The 16,033-nt window shown below is 48.9% G+C and overlaps 2 protein-coding genes across 3 annotated transcripts; both read right to left on the bottom strand.

Moving 5' to 3' along the window:
* Positions 1-407: 407 nt before the first annotated feature.
* LOC120713822 (NADH dehydrogenase [ubiquinone] iron-sulfur protein 5-B-like) lies at positions 408-2,006 on the bottom strand. Its single transcript, XM_039999801.1, has 2 exons — positions 1,686-2,006; positions 408-766 (listed from the first exon to the last, which is right to left on the bottom strand). The coding sequence occupies exons 1-2, from the start codon at positions 1,833-1,835 to the stop codon at positions 656-658; spliced, it is 261 nt and encodes an 86-aa protein (XP_039855735.1). The 5' UTR covers positions 1,836-2,006; the 3' UTR covers positions 408-655.
* Positions 2,007-2,258: 252 nt separating this feature from the next.
* LOC120713820 (peroxisome biogenesis protein 1-like) lies at positions 2,259-15,056 on the bottom strand. 2 transcript variants are annotated; one of them, XR_005691291.1, is made up of 18 exons: positions 14,806-15,056; positions 14,192-14,365; positions 13,977-14,076; positions 7,527-7,976; positions 6,717-7,361; positions 6,512-6,603; positions 6,285-6,358; positions 5,951-6,173; positions 5,693-5,786; positions 5,455-5,609; positions 4,978-5,208; positions 4,643-4,843; positions 4,337-4,462; positions 4,169-4,230; positions 3,761-3,878; positions 3,180-3,464; positions 2,980-3,056; positions 2,261-2,838 (listed from the first exon to the last, which is right to left on the bottom strand). XR_005691291.1 is itself a non-coding variant. In XM_039999799.1 (17 exons), the coding sequence occupies exons 1-16, from the start codon at positions 15,016-15,018 to the stop codon at positions 3,018-3,020; spliced, it is 3,081 nt and encodes a 1,026-aa protein (XP_039855733.1). In that variant the 5' UTR covers positions 15,019-15,056; the 3' UTR covers positions 2,259-2,875; positions 2,980-3,017. The 2 variants fall into 2 exon arrangements, 1 of the variants encoding a protein (XP_039855733.1); XM_039999799.1 differs by lacking the exon at positions 4,643-4,843 and having other exon boundaries at positions 2,259-2,875.
* Between the last annotated feature and the right edge of the window lie 977 nt (positions 15,057-16,033).

Raw genomic sequence — 16,033 nt, 5'->3', positions numbered from 1 at the left:
TACACATGTAAAAAGTAACTATTCTACCAAATAATCTTTCTGGAAGAAATTTAAATCCGACAACATTTTATATACTTACGGTGCTACTTGGTTCGGTATTGATTGTGGTAGTTGTAATCCTCCTATTGACTAAATTATGAAGTAAATAACCATCTAGCTCATTTAATCATGATTAACTCGACTCTGTTTAGACGATTTAGACGGATTTTAACATTTTAAATGGGTTTAAATGGTCCAAGCGTTTAATTCACCGTTTAGGGCCTAAACAACACGGGTGACCTCTGTTTACCATTTAAACGTTGTTTAAACAGACTAAACGGCCGTTTAGGCGAACAGAGACCATCATATCCAGTAAAAGCACAATGTTTCTCTTCGAGTGCCACAGAAAAATCAAGAGACATCGGAGATGTCCATGTGCAAATGTTTAACGCTTGATTCAAACACCATTTGCTGCTCAATATCCCCAACATGTAGAAACTTCATGACCGTGACTTTTTAACTTAAGTCTTGATATAGAACAAGTCATGGAGTGAGCTGGGGAAAAAAAATCTGTGTAGTCCAACAGAGATTGAGGATTATTACTTTGCTCTTAGCATCACAGCCGAACCAAAGATGAGTCGACAGAAAACAACACACATAAAAATTGACAGGGAGACTAATGGTGAGCTGCCACAGCAGGGGCTCCCTCGGCTTCCTCCTTGGCCTTACGAGCAGCAGCTCTGATCTGACGTTGCTCCTCCTTGTAGATCCTGTTCCTGCGCTGGAACTGCAGAAGAAGAATCACAAAGGGTTCAGTCAACTTTCCGAGATCAGCTCATCCCAATTATCCATTTTCCCCACAAAAAAACTTGTCATAATTATTGAAAAATCCAAATTAATAGACCAGAAGTTTACAACAACAGAATTTAGACAAATAGAGGTATTCTAATTTTTTATTGACTTGTCTCGTAATGGGATTCAGTAGTCAACAATTCAGAATATTTCTTGGTTTTCTGGAATCAGGGGTTTATCCATTTTTACGTGTTCAGAGGACATGCTAATATGCTATGTTGAGGAGTAGCATGAAGAATGTGATTTCATTTTCTAGTCATATCCTGGAACACTAATCCTTGGAATTAGTTATCCAATCAGAATTTGAGTGATTTCATTTTCTAGTCATATCCTGGAACACTAATCCTTGGAATTAGTTATCCAATCACAAGAAGTAAGAATTGCCAACTTAAATGCAAAGAAAGGAACCAAAATACTCTGTTTTAGGACATTAGGACCAGAATATTACAGGAAATATAGCGCAATGTCTCCATTTCAGGAATTTTCGTTACTATTAAGTTTATCCATGCACATGAGCAATTGCAACACAGAACCCTCAAGCTAATCTGTCCAATTAAAGCATATAATGGAGTCAGATCCCAATTCATCTATTAAGTCCCTATCACATACCCTAGGATGTCCGAGCGGTACTATAATGGATTTCCAATACAATGGACATGAGGTCAAACCTCAACCATTTCCTCATGCGAGAGAGATGACGACAACAGAGGCCAGACTGCGAAATCGGAGCCTGGCATAGGAGGGATGCGACGGACGCGGCAGATCTAGCCTAGGCGGTCGAACACAGGTAAGGTAACACGATGATGGGCGGGGATCTGACACTAGGGGTCGAGGCGGATGGGGCGGCAGCTCACCTCCTTGGAGTGGTGGAGGCACTCGAGGTAGTCCTCGCGGAGGAGGCCGCAGTCGGAGGGCTGGCGGCAGCGGCTCATGCACTCGCTGAACTCCAGCCAGAAGTCGTAGCAGCGGCCCTTGTTCCCGTTGATGCCCCATCCAGACGCCATCGCCGACTCCTCCGCCTTCCCCTCCTTCCTCCGCCTGGTTGCTTGATCTCTCTCCCTCTCCCTCTCCTTCTCCCTCCCCCTTGGCTGCTGCGCCTCTCTCTCTCTCTCTCTCTCTCTCTCTCTCTCTCTCTCTCTCCACGCCGGTCGCGGTCGGGCTCGGCTTCGCCCTCGCCTCCCTCCTCTTGGCAGCCTACTGACACCGCGGGCCCACTAACTCAGAGTGCTGGCGGGCCGTGTATTTGCGTTGTTGGGCTCGCCACCAAACTCACCCTCCGGCCCATATGACAATTAGGCCCACAAGACCTCTCGCGCCAATTCCAACGTTATTTGCTGTTTGGGCTTTGCATTTACAATGGGCCCTCTGAGTCACCACAAACCAACTCTCTTTTTTTTCGCAACCACCAAAACAAAACCAATATGATACAAACAGAAAAGGCCACTCACCAACCAGTGCTGCTATTAAAAAAAATCATTACAATGTCAACAAAACTGGTGCTTATTCAGCAGAGCTAAGTGGTGGCACCCACTTATCCCCTCAATCAACTCTCAACCCTTGCAAATCCTTCCTTGTCCCGTGGCTAGAGAGGGCCATGGTAAAAGCCCCACCCTGAGGCCTGAGCACATGTCACTAGACCAATCGCCAATTCGGCGCGCAAAGAACAGCTGAATTTCTGAATCAATCAGCTCCACCCGTGCAGAAACAACATTTCCGAGGCTCCATATCACAGCATCCTTTACAGACGACCAAGGATTAACATGTATGTTTTCTGTTAGCATTTCTATTTACTATATACTATACCCCGTCGTCGAAAAAATTGTGACAATGCTATCAACATCTGGTCGGAGCACCTTCGGCCATGGATTCCTTCAATGGCTGTCCTCCTCAGCATACAACACAACTACACAAGTGAACCTTGGTTAGTTGTCTTCGTATATGTTGTTTCTTTTGGAGGAAAGTTAAGCACAAAGCTCCTGCTTCACAACCATGGTGCTTAGCAATCTTCTGCTGCCCCATTCATAAGAGTAACCTGAATAAGCATCTTCATTGTAGAAAGAAGTTCATCAAAAATTCAAAATGCTCAACATCGTATTCTGTGGACGTTCATCAAATGTAGATAATAAATAGCCTAACCCATGGCCTTACCTGATCGATTTCGCAACTTGCTGATGTGTTGGAGAGACTCAAGCTAGTGTGACTTTTTTGCCTTTCGACTCTCTTGCCTGCACCGAATGCTGCCACAGTTATTCATGGAATCTCAGGTAACAAGAAACACTAGAGGGTTCTGGATTTTTTCCAGTACATCTATCAATGATTTGATGAGGTAAATTGGATGTGAGGTACACCTTTGTGGAAATAGACTTCCTGGATGACACAAATTCACCAAACTCCCTATCATACCGCCTCTTCTCGTCTGCAGGTGTAGAAGGTCTAGCCTTCCTAGTGACAGACATGAGAAGTTCTTTGCTGATGCATGGTTCTCTTTCTGGGATCCCGTTCCCTTGGTTGTCCAAAAGTTCATGAACTGCTGCCAACCCAGCATCCGTTAGAATAGCAGCAAGATCAGCACCAGTAAATCCTTTGGTCAGAGAAGCAACATCTTCCAGACTGGCATCACTTGCCAGTGAAACCTAATACCAACAAAAGACATAAATGAAACATTGAAAGCAATATGCTAATACCTTAATGAAAAAACACACTGTCATGAAATGCGTAAATACACTTCTCATCTTGAAGTCTTTCTAAAATTAAAAGCAAAACTAGAAATGAGACCCAACTAAGAGAAGCTGAAAACTTGTTAAGATGGAAGCTAGCATTGTTCTAAATATGCAACATACAAAAAAAGTGCACCTGGAAAGTTTGGTGAAATTAGACACGAGAAAACATGACAGAAGCAACAGCCACAGGTTTCCAAGAGAAGACTCACCGTCCTAGAATGCACCTTCAGAATTTCCAAACGTTCATCCCATCGAGGAAAATCACAAAAGACTAGACGATCAAACCTTCCTGGCCGCAAGAGCGCAGCATCAATTAGTTGTGGCTTGCTGCACAAAATAATAAGCCATCCCATAAGAATATGCAACACAAATTAACTAAATAAGCTAGCTATTTAGTCAAATTCCCTAACGTTAGACAAAAAGAAAAACTCCATAGCATTTTCACCCTATGCAAAACTCTTATGCAAAACAATGTGTGGCCGGTCATCATAGTCCATAGCAATAAAAGAAAAGGAACTCAATAGCACATTTCATCCCTTTGTAAAAGTACACAATAGAAGAGCTGAAGACTGGGTCTGCAAAAGCTATGACATTTATCATGCTTGCATGGAGCTAACCTCGTAGCTGCAAATACAAATACTCCAGTCAAGGTTTCCACACCATCTAGTTCTGTCAAGAACTGCATACAATCAAGCAAATGGACATTTAGATCGTTCTTGTTTCTGTATAAGTAACAATGAACCTTGAAATTTCGCCGCATTAGAGGCAAGGAGACAGTCAGTTACCTGATTAACAACACGATCAGAAACTCCAGCACTATGGGTTCCTCGCTGGGGTGCAATGGAGTCAAATTCATCAAAGAATAGCAGGCAAGGTGCTGCTGCAGCTGCCTTTGCAAAAAAGTCACGAACCTGGAATTGGTTTATCAACATTAGAAACATGATGATCTGAGTGTCTTGTTCATAACTGGAGAACATGGTTGATGAAGCAAGAGACAAGGAAATATCCTACACCTTCAAATATCTTTAGTGTACGCAGGGGAAAAAACATGGAACATTCATGCAATGCTCAAAGGAAAGAAATGTCCTTACAGATTGCTCAGATGAACCGATGTACTTATTCAATAGCTCTGGGCCCTTGACTGAAATGAATCACAAAGAACAAGCTGCGGCTGCAGCTCTCACAATGTGAGTTTTGCCACATCCAGGTGGTCCATACAGGAGAATGTTTGATCGCAACCGTACAGGTGCCCTGGTAAATATATTTGGGTATTTGGATGGCAATTCAAGGGTCTACAAGAAGGAATACAAATATAAGTAGGACCATCTACACAGGCAACCAAATGAAAGGTGTCCAAAAATGGTTAGTTCTTCAGGAGCATATTGATGAGATGAACACCTTTAAAAAGAAAGCAAGAAATGTGCACCTCTTTAATAATAGTTACTGCTTCATTTAGCCCTCCAACATCTTCCCAGCCACCATCTTTATCATCAGGAGCATATTTTCTAAGATCACGCATTGCGACAGGAAGGAAGCCGTGCATTGCCTTTGAGAAATCTTCCATCACCAAAGTTGGTTTCACAGAGTTCGGAGAGGCATTAGAAGGCAGAACAAACCGAGAAGCAGCAGCGTGCACAGCCCTATCAACCAAAATTTCCTGTAACAAAATAGTATATATACAGGATGAGTATTCTTTACCCACCAAATTCATTCAAAAAAAATATATGTACGCTAGACCACTGAAAATATTTGTGATGTTTGCCTAAGAAACATTTTTTCACCCCTTTTTGCTTGTTGAAAGAATTTGCCATAATTATAATCATAAAAAGTTCATGAGACAAAAGTATGATAAAAGTCAGCTTTTATCTCCCACCAGTTTAAGAGAAAAAAAAGTTAGCATTACCAAGTCATATGCATCATAACCTTCACATTTTGATGCTATCTCAGACAGAACTTCCTCAGAACACTGCAACTCATGCTCCTCAACTTGATGTTTCAAAAGTGCATTGCGCTGAGGGACTGCAAGAGCAGGAAGCTCAATGTGGAAATCAAATCTACCTGTGGGGAAAAAAACATTTTTATACATTTGAAGTCGGAGACTCAACCACTGGACTTTGAAGAACAGTAGAAAAGGAAATAACCAGAAGAGGTTAAGTCTTGAGGAAGACTCTGAAGTGATTGAACTGAAGCCATAAATGCAATAGGTCCATATCCACATGTACTTCGAGTCTTATCCTAGAAAGTGGTTAAGGCAAGCAAAAGTAAATAAAATAATAAATAACTATCCACAGGAAAAAAGATAACATCTGAAAAGAAAATTTGAAACAATCGCAATCAAAGCATATTTCTAACAAATTTCAACAATGTGAATAAAGATAATTGTCATAACATCTCTTTACCCTGTAGTCATCCATAATGTCAGCCAAATACCTTACTAGTGAATCAGAAGAACTGGACGATTGAGAAACTTGAGGATCTGAAGAGACCGAAATCACACTGTCCAGATCATCAAATATGATGATCGAAGGTGAATGAAGCAGCGCTTCAGAAATGCTGTCCTCAATTGCTTGCCTCGTCTCCTTAGCCTTGCCTAGGGCAAGTTTGGAACAATCTCTGTATATTCTGCTCTTTGAAAAACAAATGATATAATTAAGATTTAGGTCACAATGAGCTTTCTTCAAAAGAAGAAGCATAACATAACTCAGAACAATAAGGTTCCACAGAGTGTCTTACACGTGTGCCAAGATCTCTTTATGATCTTCAAAGTATTTTGCAGATGCCCTGGTCAAAGCAGTTTTCCCAGAACCCTGAAACAGAAAATGAGCCACACAAAGCTGTAAATAACAAATGCATGCATACCCTACAGTCAATTAACATTCAAAATTATGATGTACTACATGAAAACTGAAAACACAATATAATGTCAAAATTTACAACATAAAGTGGATGGTGTTACTTACTCGAGGCCCATAGACAAGAACATGTCCAGGAAAGGGGAACTTTAGTCTGTTAAATAACCTCAGGCTAGTTAACGATAACAGCACAGATAATCCTTCAGAAAGGAAATCATATCAAGTCAGCTAGCCAACAGCAAGAAATGCAGTAGACAAACAACAAATAGATGCACAAAATGAACTATTTGGCTATCTGGTTAAAGAGTATTACTTTTTGTCACATCTGACATTGCAGTCTCCATCCATCCTAAAGAAGATCGTGTCAACTTGAAACCATTAGTGGCACTACTATCCATTATGGAACCAAAAGATACAGGCTCTCCTAACTCCAACTTCCTGAAATGCAGTTCCACATTTTCTGGATTGCCGATTGGAGCGCTCCAAGCAGTCTCAACCTTGAGTTGTGTATTGTCAAAACTAGAGTTTTCAGAAGTAAATGTGAGCAGGTATAGTAATTCAACTCCTCTGTTTGGTTTTTTATGTGCCACCTCAAAATGGAGCACAACATTGGCTGGTAAAACTATTGAACTTATCTCGGTATGGCTAGCATGTAAACACATTTCCTTAAGTTGTCCAATAAGCCAATGCTTAAGAAAAAACTTCTGCTTTGACACGGACTCAGAAATGCTCTCGATATCTGCACCCTGAAGACTTTTGCTTTCACCATAATGAGCTTCCTGGAAGAAATCATCATTTTCCGGAGAAATTCTGGTTATCTTCGAAGTGTCCCCTTCCTGAGTGACTAATTCGCTGTTACCATGGGCACCTTTCACATGCATCTTGAACCTTAAAGAAGATATTGTCACTAAAGGCTCATCCTTCGTGATATTAGCTGAGTATGTGTTAATATATACCCCTAGGATCAGTAAAAACCTTTTCAGAGTATTGTAAAATAAAGAGCAGAAAAGATGCAACAGCATACAGATAAAATAGCTATTAGGAAATACTTTGTCCTCAGATCTGAATTCAAAGACTAAGTCAGATGCTTCCAGGTAAATGGAAGAAAGACACGTGTACTCACATGAGTGTACATCAGCACTTATGAAGTGTCGAATAGAGTAGGGGAGCATAACATGTCCTTTGGCAACAGAGTCTGAGAGTAAGATATAAACCACAGCTTCGAGGGTTCTTTCTTTAGCTACTGAAATTCCCTTCTTTTGTGCAACTTCTTTGCCATTTTGAGCAAGTCCTTTCTTTGATGATTTAGGTGAAACAGTGACCAATTGGAGATTGCCAACCGAAACGCTTGTAGCTGTATCAGGGTGTATTAGCACAGCATAGCTGAGAACCACCCCTATGTCAACACCTTTATATTTGAACGTATGTATATGCTTCCTATCAGCCTGTTGTACACGAAGGAGCGCCTTTGTTTTTACTGGTTCCTCCAGTGTACTTTGCTTTTTCACATCCTGAGAAGGCTCTTTGCGTTTTTTGGGTGCAACAGCAACTTCAGTTCCTGGCACAAGTCGAACTAAAAGAAAGAAAAACACAGTGGATCTTTAGCAACAGATAAGAAGAAATTGTTGGTGTATATGTGAGCCCGTGTATAGAGGCCCATGTATAGGATCTATATATCCCACCCTTCTAGGGTTTGGAGGAATACAAGGCAATTATTCTCTCCTACATGGTATCAGCTAGCCTTCTCCCTCTCTTCCTCCTCTAGCTGCAGCCACCGCCGCCGGCACCATGGCCGGCCGGCCGCCGGCGCCGCCCCTCCTTCCCCTCTCCTCTTTCCCCTCCCTTTCTTCCTTCCCCCACTCCTCTGCTCCGGCCGCGGGCGCGTGGCCTCGCCCGGCACGATCTACCGCCGCCGCGGGCGGATCCTCTGCTCCCGGATCTGCCGACGCGGGGGCTGCAGGGGCCGGCGCCACCGCGGATGCCAGGGCCGCCGCCGCCGCGGGTGCTGCCGCCCTGGGCACTGCGGGTACTGCCGCTGCTGCCCTGGCGGCGCTCGGGCCTCTGCCCGATCCGGCCGCCGACGCGGGCGATAGTGCGGGGCGCGCGGGTGGCGCAGGGGGCGCGTCGCCGCCGCCAGGGCCGCCTCCCCCTGGGCCGCCGGCGGCGGCCCCTGGCGCTGCTCGTGCTTGGATCCAGGACGCCACCTCCTCTGCTCCAGCGCCCCTGCACTGCGCGTCTGCGCGGAGGAGCACGACGCACAGCCCCTGGGCGCTGGCACAGAGGCCGCCCGGTACCCCGCCGCCGACCCGCTCCCTCTCTGGCGGCTCGGCGCCGCGTCTAGATGCGCAGGCTCCATGCGCCTCTGCTGCGCCCACCTCCACCGCTGCCGTCTTCGCCGCCGCAGCGGGCGTCCCCGCCGCGGATGCCGCACCCGCCGCGCGCACCGCCGCCGCCACCGTCGCGGGCGTGGGCGCGCAGGAGCCGCTCAACACGCGGGTCGCGCTCTGCCGCGCTGCCGTCGCGCTCCCGCACCCACCCGCAGGCGCGGGCCCGGGCGCGCAGGAGCCGCTCGACGCGCTGGGCGCGCTCTGCCACGCCGCCGTTGTGCTCCCGCAGCGAGGCGATGCCGTCGCCGCTGCCCAGGCAACCACCGCTGCGGCTGCCCTCCGCGCCGCTGTCGCCGCATCCCAGGGCGCGAGGGCCGCCGTCAAGGCCGCCGCAGCCGCCGCGCCTCTCGCGGCCCCCGGCGCCGCCCCTGCTACCGCGCATGAGCGCTTGCAGGAGATGCTGCGGAACCTCGAGGCCAAGCTCGTCGAGGCCAAGCTCGTCCAGGCTGGACGCGCGGGCGCATGCCGCGCAGGCCGTCGCGCCCGCCGCGCACGCTGTCGCGCCCAGGGACCCCGCGCGGGCCGCTGCCTATCTTGCTGCCGCGCGCCGCGCAGGCTGCCGCCCCCGGCGCGTGGCTGCCCCAGGGCGCCGTCGACGCCCCGGCAACCGGATCCGCCTTTGCTGCTGTGCCATCCCTGCCTACGCCCGCGGCGGCCGCGCTGGCCATGGTGTGGCCTGCGTTCGGTATGCCGCCCACGGTCGCGCAGTTCTGGACCCCGCCCGCTCAGCCCAGCCAGCAGCCGACCTGGCCGGGGGATGGGACCAGGCTGCACCGGCGTAGTCCTTCAGCGTCATGGGGCTGACGCCGCCGGTCAGCACCGAGTGGATCGTCGACTCGGGTGCCTCCTTCCACACCACCCCTGATGCCGGTATCCTCTCTTCTGTCCGGCTCCCACACCCCTCTTGTCCTTCTTCCATCATGGTTAGTGATGGGTCTTGTCTTTCTGTCACCGCCGTGGGTTTTGCTCCTCAGATGGTTCATAACTTTCTTTCCATTCGTCAGTTTACTGCTGACAATTCTTGTTCCATCGAATTTGACTCTTCTGACCTCACTGTAAAGGATTCGGCCTCCCGGCGTCCGCTCCTCCGGTGTGACAGCACGGGGCCCCTTTACACCATTCGCCTTCCGTCTTCCGCTGCACCACTTTCGCCTTCTTCTTCGTCTGCCGCTTTTGCCGTGATGCCGTCTTCCACCACCTGGCACCGCCGTCTTGGTCACCCTGGCCGTGACGTTCTGGCTCAGCTCAGTCGTAGTACCGATGTTCCTTGTACTAGGGCTCCTGCTGAGCACCTCTGCCATGTGTGCCAGCTTAGTCGCCATGTTCGACTTCTCTTTTCTTCTTCTTCGCATGCGACGCATGACTTTGATCTTGTTCACTGCGACCTGTGGACATCTCCTGTACTCAGCATGTCTGGCTACAAATACTATCTGGTCGTGGTCGATGATTTCTCACACTACTCTTGGACTTTTCCTTTGCGCGTCAAGTCTGAGACCTTCCCCATCCTCCTCCACTTCTTTGCCTGGGTGTCCACTCAGTTCGGCCTCACCGTTAAGGCCGTCCAGTGTGACAACGGGCGTGAGTTCGATAATTCCACCTCCCATTCCTTCTTCCTCTCTCGGGGTGTTCAGCTGCGTATGTCTTGTCCGTATACCTCTCCTCAGAACGGCAAGGCTGAGCGGATGATTCGCACGACGAACGACGTCGTGCGCACCCTTCTGATCCAGGCCTCTCTGTCCCCGCGCTTCTGGGCTGAGAGCCTCCACACCGCCACCTACTTACTCAACCGCCTTCCGTCCACTGCTTCTCCTGCTCCCACTCCACACCACGCTCTGTTCGGTATCCCTCCTCGCTACGACCACCTTCGGGTCCTCGGATGTGCGTGTTACCCTAACACCTCCGCCATCGCTTCTCACAAGCTGGCGCTCCGCTCGACTCGTTGTGTGTTTCTTGGGTACTCCCCTGACCACAAAGGGTACCGATGTTTTGACCTCACCTCTCGCCGCGTCCTGATCTCCCGACACGTCGTCTTTGACAAGTCGGATTTCCCCTACTCCACCTCCACACCTTCTCCTGACCCCGAGTTGGAGTCCTTGTTTCCGACTGAACCGGTGGTTCAGCCACCGTTACCTGTCTGTCCTTTCCCTGCAGGTTTTCCTGGTACACCGACACCGCTTACGGTGATCCCTGCTGCGCCAAGCGCGGTCCCGGTGCCCGCTGTCGCGCCACGCGCGGCCCCCGGACCTCCGGTCGTGCCGCGCGCGGATCCGGTGTCTCCTGCTGCACCACGCGCGGCCCCGGTGCCTCCCTCTGCACCTGCGCGGTACGCTCAGCCGGTGCAGGTGCACCAGCGTCGTTCGGCGTCGACGCCGGCGCCGCCGCGGTACGCTCAACCGGTGTAGGTGTACCGGCGTCGTTTGGCGCCGACACCGGCGCCGCCTCCGGCTCTGGAGGCTCCTGCGGCGCTTACACCGGAGCTGTCGCCGCCGGCTCCCTCTCGAGCCGAGCCGGAGGTGTACCACCCGCCAGTCATCCATCGGGATTCTCGGCATATCCATCCCATGGTGACTCGGCGGATGGCGTCTCAGGCCGCGACTCTCTCCGCCACCGAGGGAGAGCCGCGGGTCTCTCCGGTACCCTCCTCTGTCCGCGACGCCTTTGCGGATCCTCACTGGCGTCGCGCGATGTAAGAGGAGTACGCGGCTCTTCTCGCAAACCAGACGTGGGACCTTGTGCCGCGTCCGTCTGGTTGCAATGTGGTGACTGGCAAGTGGATCTGGACGCAAAAGCGTCGGGCTGACGGCACACTGGAGCGCTACAAGACTCGCTGGGTTCTCTGGGGGTTCACCCAGCGGCCTGGTGTGGACTATGATGAGACCTTCAGTCCAGTGGTGAAGGCTGCTACTGTGTGCACGGTCATCTCGCTTGCGCTCTCTCGCTCTTGGCCTGTGCACCAGCTGGATGTGAAGAATGCATTTCTTCACGGCACTCTGTCAGAGACCATCTACTGCTCTCAGCCAGCGGAATTTGTGGACTCTAATCGTTCGGACATGGTCTGCCGGCTCAAGTCTCTCTATGGTCTGAAGCAGGCTCCGCGGGCTTGGTATTCTCGGTTCGCCACGTTCTTGCTGACATTGGGGTTCACCGAGGTCAAGTCTGACATGTCTCTCTTCATCTACCGCCGTGGGGATGAGACTGCCTATCTGCTGCTCTATGTCGATGATATTGTGCTCATAGGCTCCAGTCAGCAATTGCTTCAGAGTGTCATCTCCTCTTTGCAGCAGGAGTTTGCTATGAAGGATCTTGGTCAGCTCCACCACTTCTTGGGCGTCACTGTTGAGCCTCGCCCGTCTGGTCTTCTCCTTCACCAGCGACAGTACGCACTTGATATTCTGGAGCGGGCTAGGATGACCGGATGACTGATTGCAAGCCCTGCTCCACTCCTGTCGACACTCAGGCGAAACTGTCTGCTGATCTGGATGATCCGGTGGCTGATCCTACTGCCTACCGGAGTTTGGCCGGCGCTTTGCAGTACCTCACCTTCACCAGGCCGGATCTCACCTACGCTGTTCAGCAGGTCTGTCTCCATACGCATGATCCTCGGGAGTCACACCTTGCTGCGCTGAAACGTCTCCTCCGCTACATCGGTGGCACTGTGGACCTCGGCCTGGTTCTTCACTGCTCGTCCTCTTCTGATCTGGTGGTCTACACCGACGCTGACTGGGCTGGCTGTCCGGACACTCGCCGCTCCACTTCCGGCTACGCCGTCTTCCTAGGCGGCAACTTGGTCTCCTGGTCGTCCAAGCGGCAGCCGGTTGTCTCCCGCTCCAGTGCCGAGGCGGAGTACCGTGCTGTCGCTAACGGCGTGGCGGAGGCGTCCTGGCTATGACAGTTCTTGGCGGAGCTCCACAGTCCGCTCGCCAAGAGCACGCTCGTCTACTGCGACAACGTCAGCGCCGTGTATCTCTCCACCAACCCCGTCCAACATCAGCGGACGAAGCATGTGGAGATCGACCTACACTTCGTGCGCGACAGGGTCGCCATCGGCGATGTTCGGGTACTCCATGTCCCGACAACCTCCCAGTTCGACCTTCTCGGAGTTTCGCTCCAGCCTCAACGTAGCAGGTGGCTAGTTGTGGCTGCGGGGATATTTGCCCTTTGTACTCTCTTGTTCTCTCTTCTTGTCCAGTCTTGAACACCACTGCGCCGGTAGTTCAGACTGCGGGGGGGTGTTGGTGTATATGTGGAGCCTGTGTATAGAGGCCCAACTAGAGGCCCATGTATAGGATCTATATATCCCACCCTTCTAGGATTTGGAGGAATACAAGGCAATTATTCTCTCCTACAGAAATTAAAATTGATAAGTTAAAAAGTAGAAACATTTAATGAATAGATTGTCTATTATGAGATTACTAAAATCATATAAAATTATATAGAATGTTGGAACTACTCACACGATTTCCCAGAATTAAGCAATCTTTAGTATTTGGTATACATTAGTTCCAGTAAGTACTCATTAGACATCTTACATGCATGAATGTATCAAGTTTTATAAGAAGGGACAAGATGTTCATTAAGCTAGATTTTCTCTAACATATATCAAGTTTGGAAAATCTAGTTGCTTACATACTAGTAAGATTGTTAAAGTAGGTAACATGTTTGATTCAAGATAACATAAACCTTACAAAACATAATCTTATTAGGCACCCTGCATGAATTATGCTGTAGATTGGTAGCTCCAAGTTAGGTGCTGTAGGAAGTTAATCTTAGGATACCAGAGAATCAGCCCATGCCAGTTTCCAGAGGAAATGGGAAAATTGACAAGAAGATACTAAAAGTATCTAGCCTTTCTGTCAACAAAACAGACTCTGGACAGCGCAATTACTTTATAGGTAAATCAGTAATGACTTCTGAAAGCACAACTAAGAAGCTCAAGAGTATTTGATTTCTGTAAGCTACACAACAATTGTTTTCTACCTCGATTACAACAAAATTACTTATCGACAAGTGTTCACTGACCTATTCCAAAACAACTTCACACAAAATAACATCCTATAAAGAAAACATCACTTTTTAACACTGAAATAACTAAATAAGTTAAAAGGATACTAAAAAAATACAAATTATGAAACTAATGGTTGTAACAAAAAATGCAGAAGTCAACAATCAAAGTAAAAGAAGTATACCAACTGACTTCTCTGGGCAAGATGACACCACAACAAACTTCACAATATTATGGCCATCCAACCACAAGGGGAATTTCATACCCTCATAAACGATGCCGACCTGATTTCAAGAATAAATAAATAAATTTCTCTAATAAAAGTGAAAACTGTCAACATGATAGACTACACAAGAACAAGACAAGTTGATTATTTCCTTTTTCTGAGCCAAAGACCACCTGCTTCAAGATTGTTTCTTCAGCCAACTCAGCACGGCTCTCCAGTATCTCCCAGTCATCCTCACTGTATGGTTCTATACTGACTGAGTCAGCTTTGGCCAGAGAGCGAGCTACGCTCAGCTGTGCTATAGTTCCATCAGGCAGTGAAATGCAGTCTGCCAATTCTTGTGCAACCTGCAAGACACACCATTGATGTCATAATACTGCAGATATCCAGGTTGCACTTGTGCTGCATAAGAGTGTGCGAGGTAAACAAATTGAGGACAGACAAGAGATGGTCATCACAATTCTGTATGCAGAGATGTCGAAAGCAGTACAAAACCGACAAGAAAGTAGGAAAGAGGTCGATAATTTTGACCCCCTGCAACTCTAACGTCTCTAGTCAAACTGCTATTCAGCTAAGACCAATGAATCACTCTGCCCACGCACCAGTACCAAAATTTACTACACGCAGTATCGTGATATAGAACAAGGCGTCGATAAATTCGACATCCACAATACCCGATTCCCGACAGGAAGCATCAATTCGACTAAAGGATTTACAGAGACGCAAACTGACAAAGCTACTGCTGCCGTAAGGAACGGGATAGCGGGGCTGGTTGTTGGCCGCTGACCTCGATGGCGCGGGATCGGGACGCGGCGCCGGACCAGGCGAGGGACCAGCGGCCACCGGCGGGGCCGCGGAGTTCGAGCGCGAGGACGGGCGGGAGGTCGCCGGACGCGGAGGTGCGCTCGAGGGCGTGGATGAGGTGGAGCGGGAGCGCGATGAAGCAGCTCCGCGCGCCGCCCACCACGCGGACCTCCACCTCCATCCCGCCGCCGCTCATGGCTGCCTCGCTCGCTCGCTCGCTAACTGCCTCCCACGTCCCCGCCCTTCCTCACCAAGTCGTCATGCTGATGCTCCGCTTGGTCAAACAAAAGTCAACTTGACTTGAAGTTAAAAAAAACAGGGGGTTAAAATTCCAACAACAACAACAACATACCATTTTTCCCAAGCAAGTTGGGGTAGCCTAAAGATGAAATCCGAAAGAAATAAGTTTAAAGTTCAGACACATTGATAGCTAATCTCCAAGCGCTTCTATCCAAAGCTATCTCTTTAGAGATATTCCAATCCTTAACGTCTCTCTTAACCGACTCATTCCACGTCAGTTTAGATCTACCTCTACCCCTCTTTACATTATCGACCCGCTCAAGAACCTCATTACGCACCGGCGTCTCAGGAGGCCTTCGTTGGACATGTCCAAACCATCTCAGCCGATGCTGGGTAAGTTTCTCCTCAATTGGTGCCACCCGACCCTATCCCGAACAACTTCGTTCCGGACGCTATCCCTCCTTGTGTGCCCACAAAACCACCGCAACATCCGCATCTCTGTTACACTCAGTTGCTGGACATGTCGCCTTTTTGTAGGCCAACATTCAGCACCGTATAACATCGTCAGACGAATTGTTGTCCTATAGAATTTGCCTTTCAGCTTTTGTGGCACCCTCTTGTCACAAAGGATGCCAGAAGCTTGCCGCCATTTCAACCAGCCAGCTGAAATTATATACCTAATATCTTCATCAATATCGCCATCCTTTTGTAACACCGATCCTAAATACCGAAAAGTATCCTTCTGGACCACCACTTGCCCATCTAGACTAACGTCTCCCCCCTCATGCTAGTCACGCTGAAATCGCACATCATGTACTCGGTCTTGGTCCTACTAAGTCTGAACCCTTTCGACTCTAATGTGCGTCTCCACAGCTCTAACTTCCTATTAACCCCTGCTCTACTCTCGTCAACTAGCACCACATCATCAGCAAAGAGCATACACCAAGGGATCTCACCTTGTATATTCTTTG

Source organism: Panicum virgatum, chromosome 6K (genome assembly GCF_016808335.1).
Source record: "Panicum virgatum strain AP13 chromosome 6K, P.virgatum_v5, whole genome shotgun sequence".
Lineage (NCBI taxonomy): Eukaryota > Viridiplantae > Streptophyta > Magnoliopsida > Poales > Poaceae > Panicum > Panicum virgatum.
Note: the sequence above shows the minus strand (reverse complement) of the source record. Positions and strands in the feature narration are given on the sequence as shown.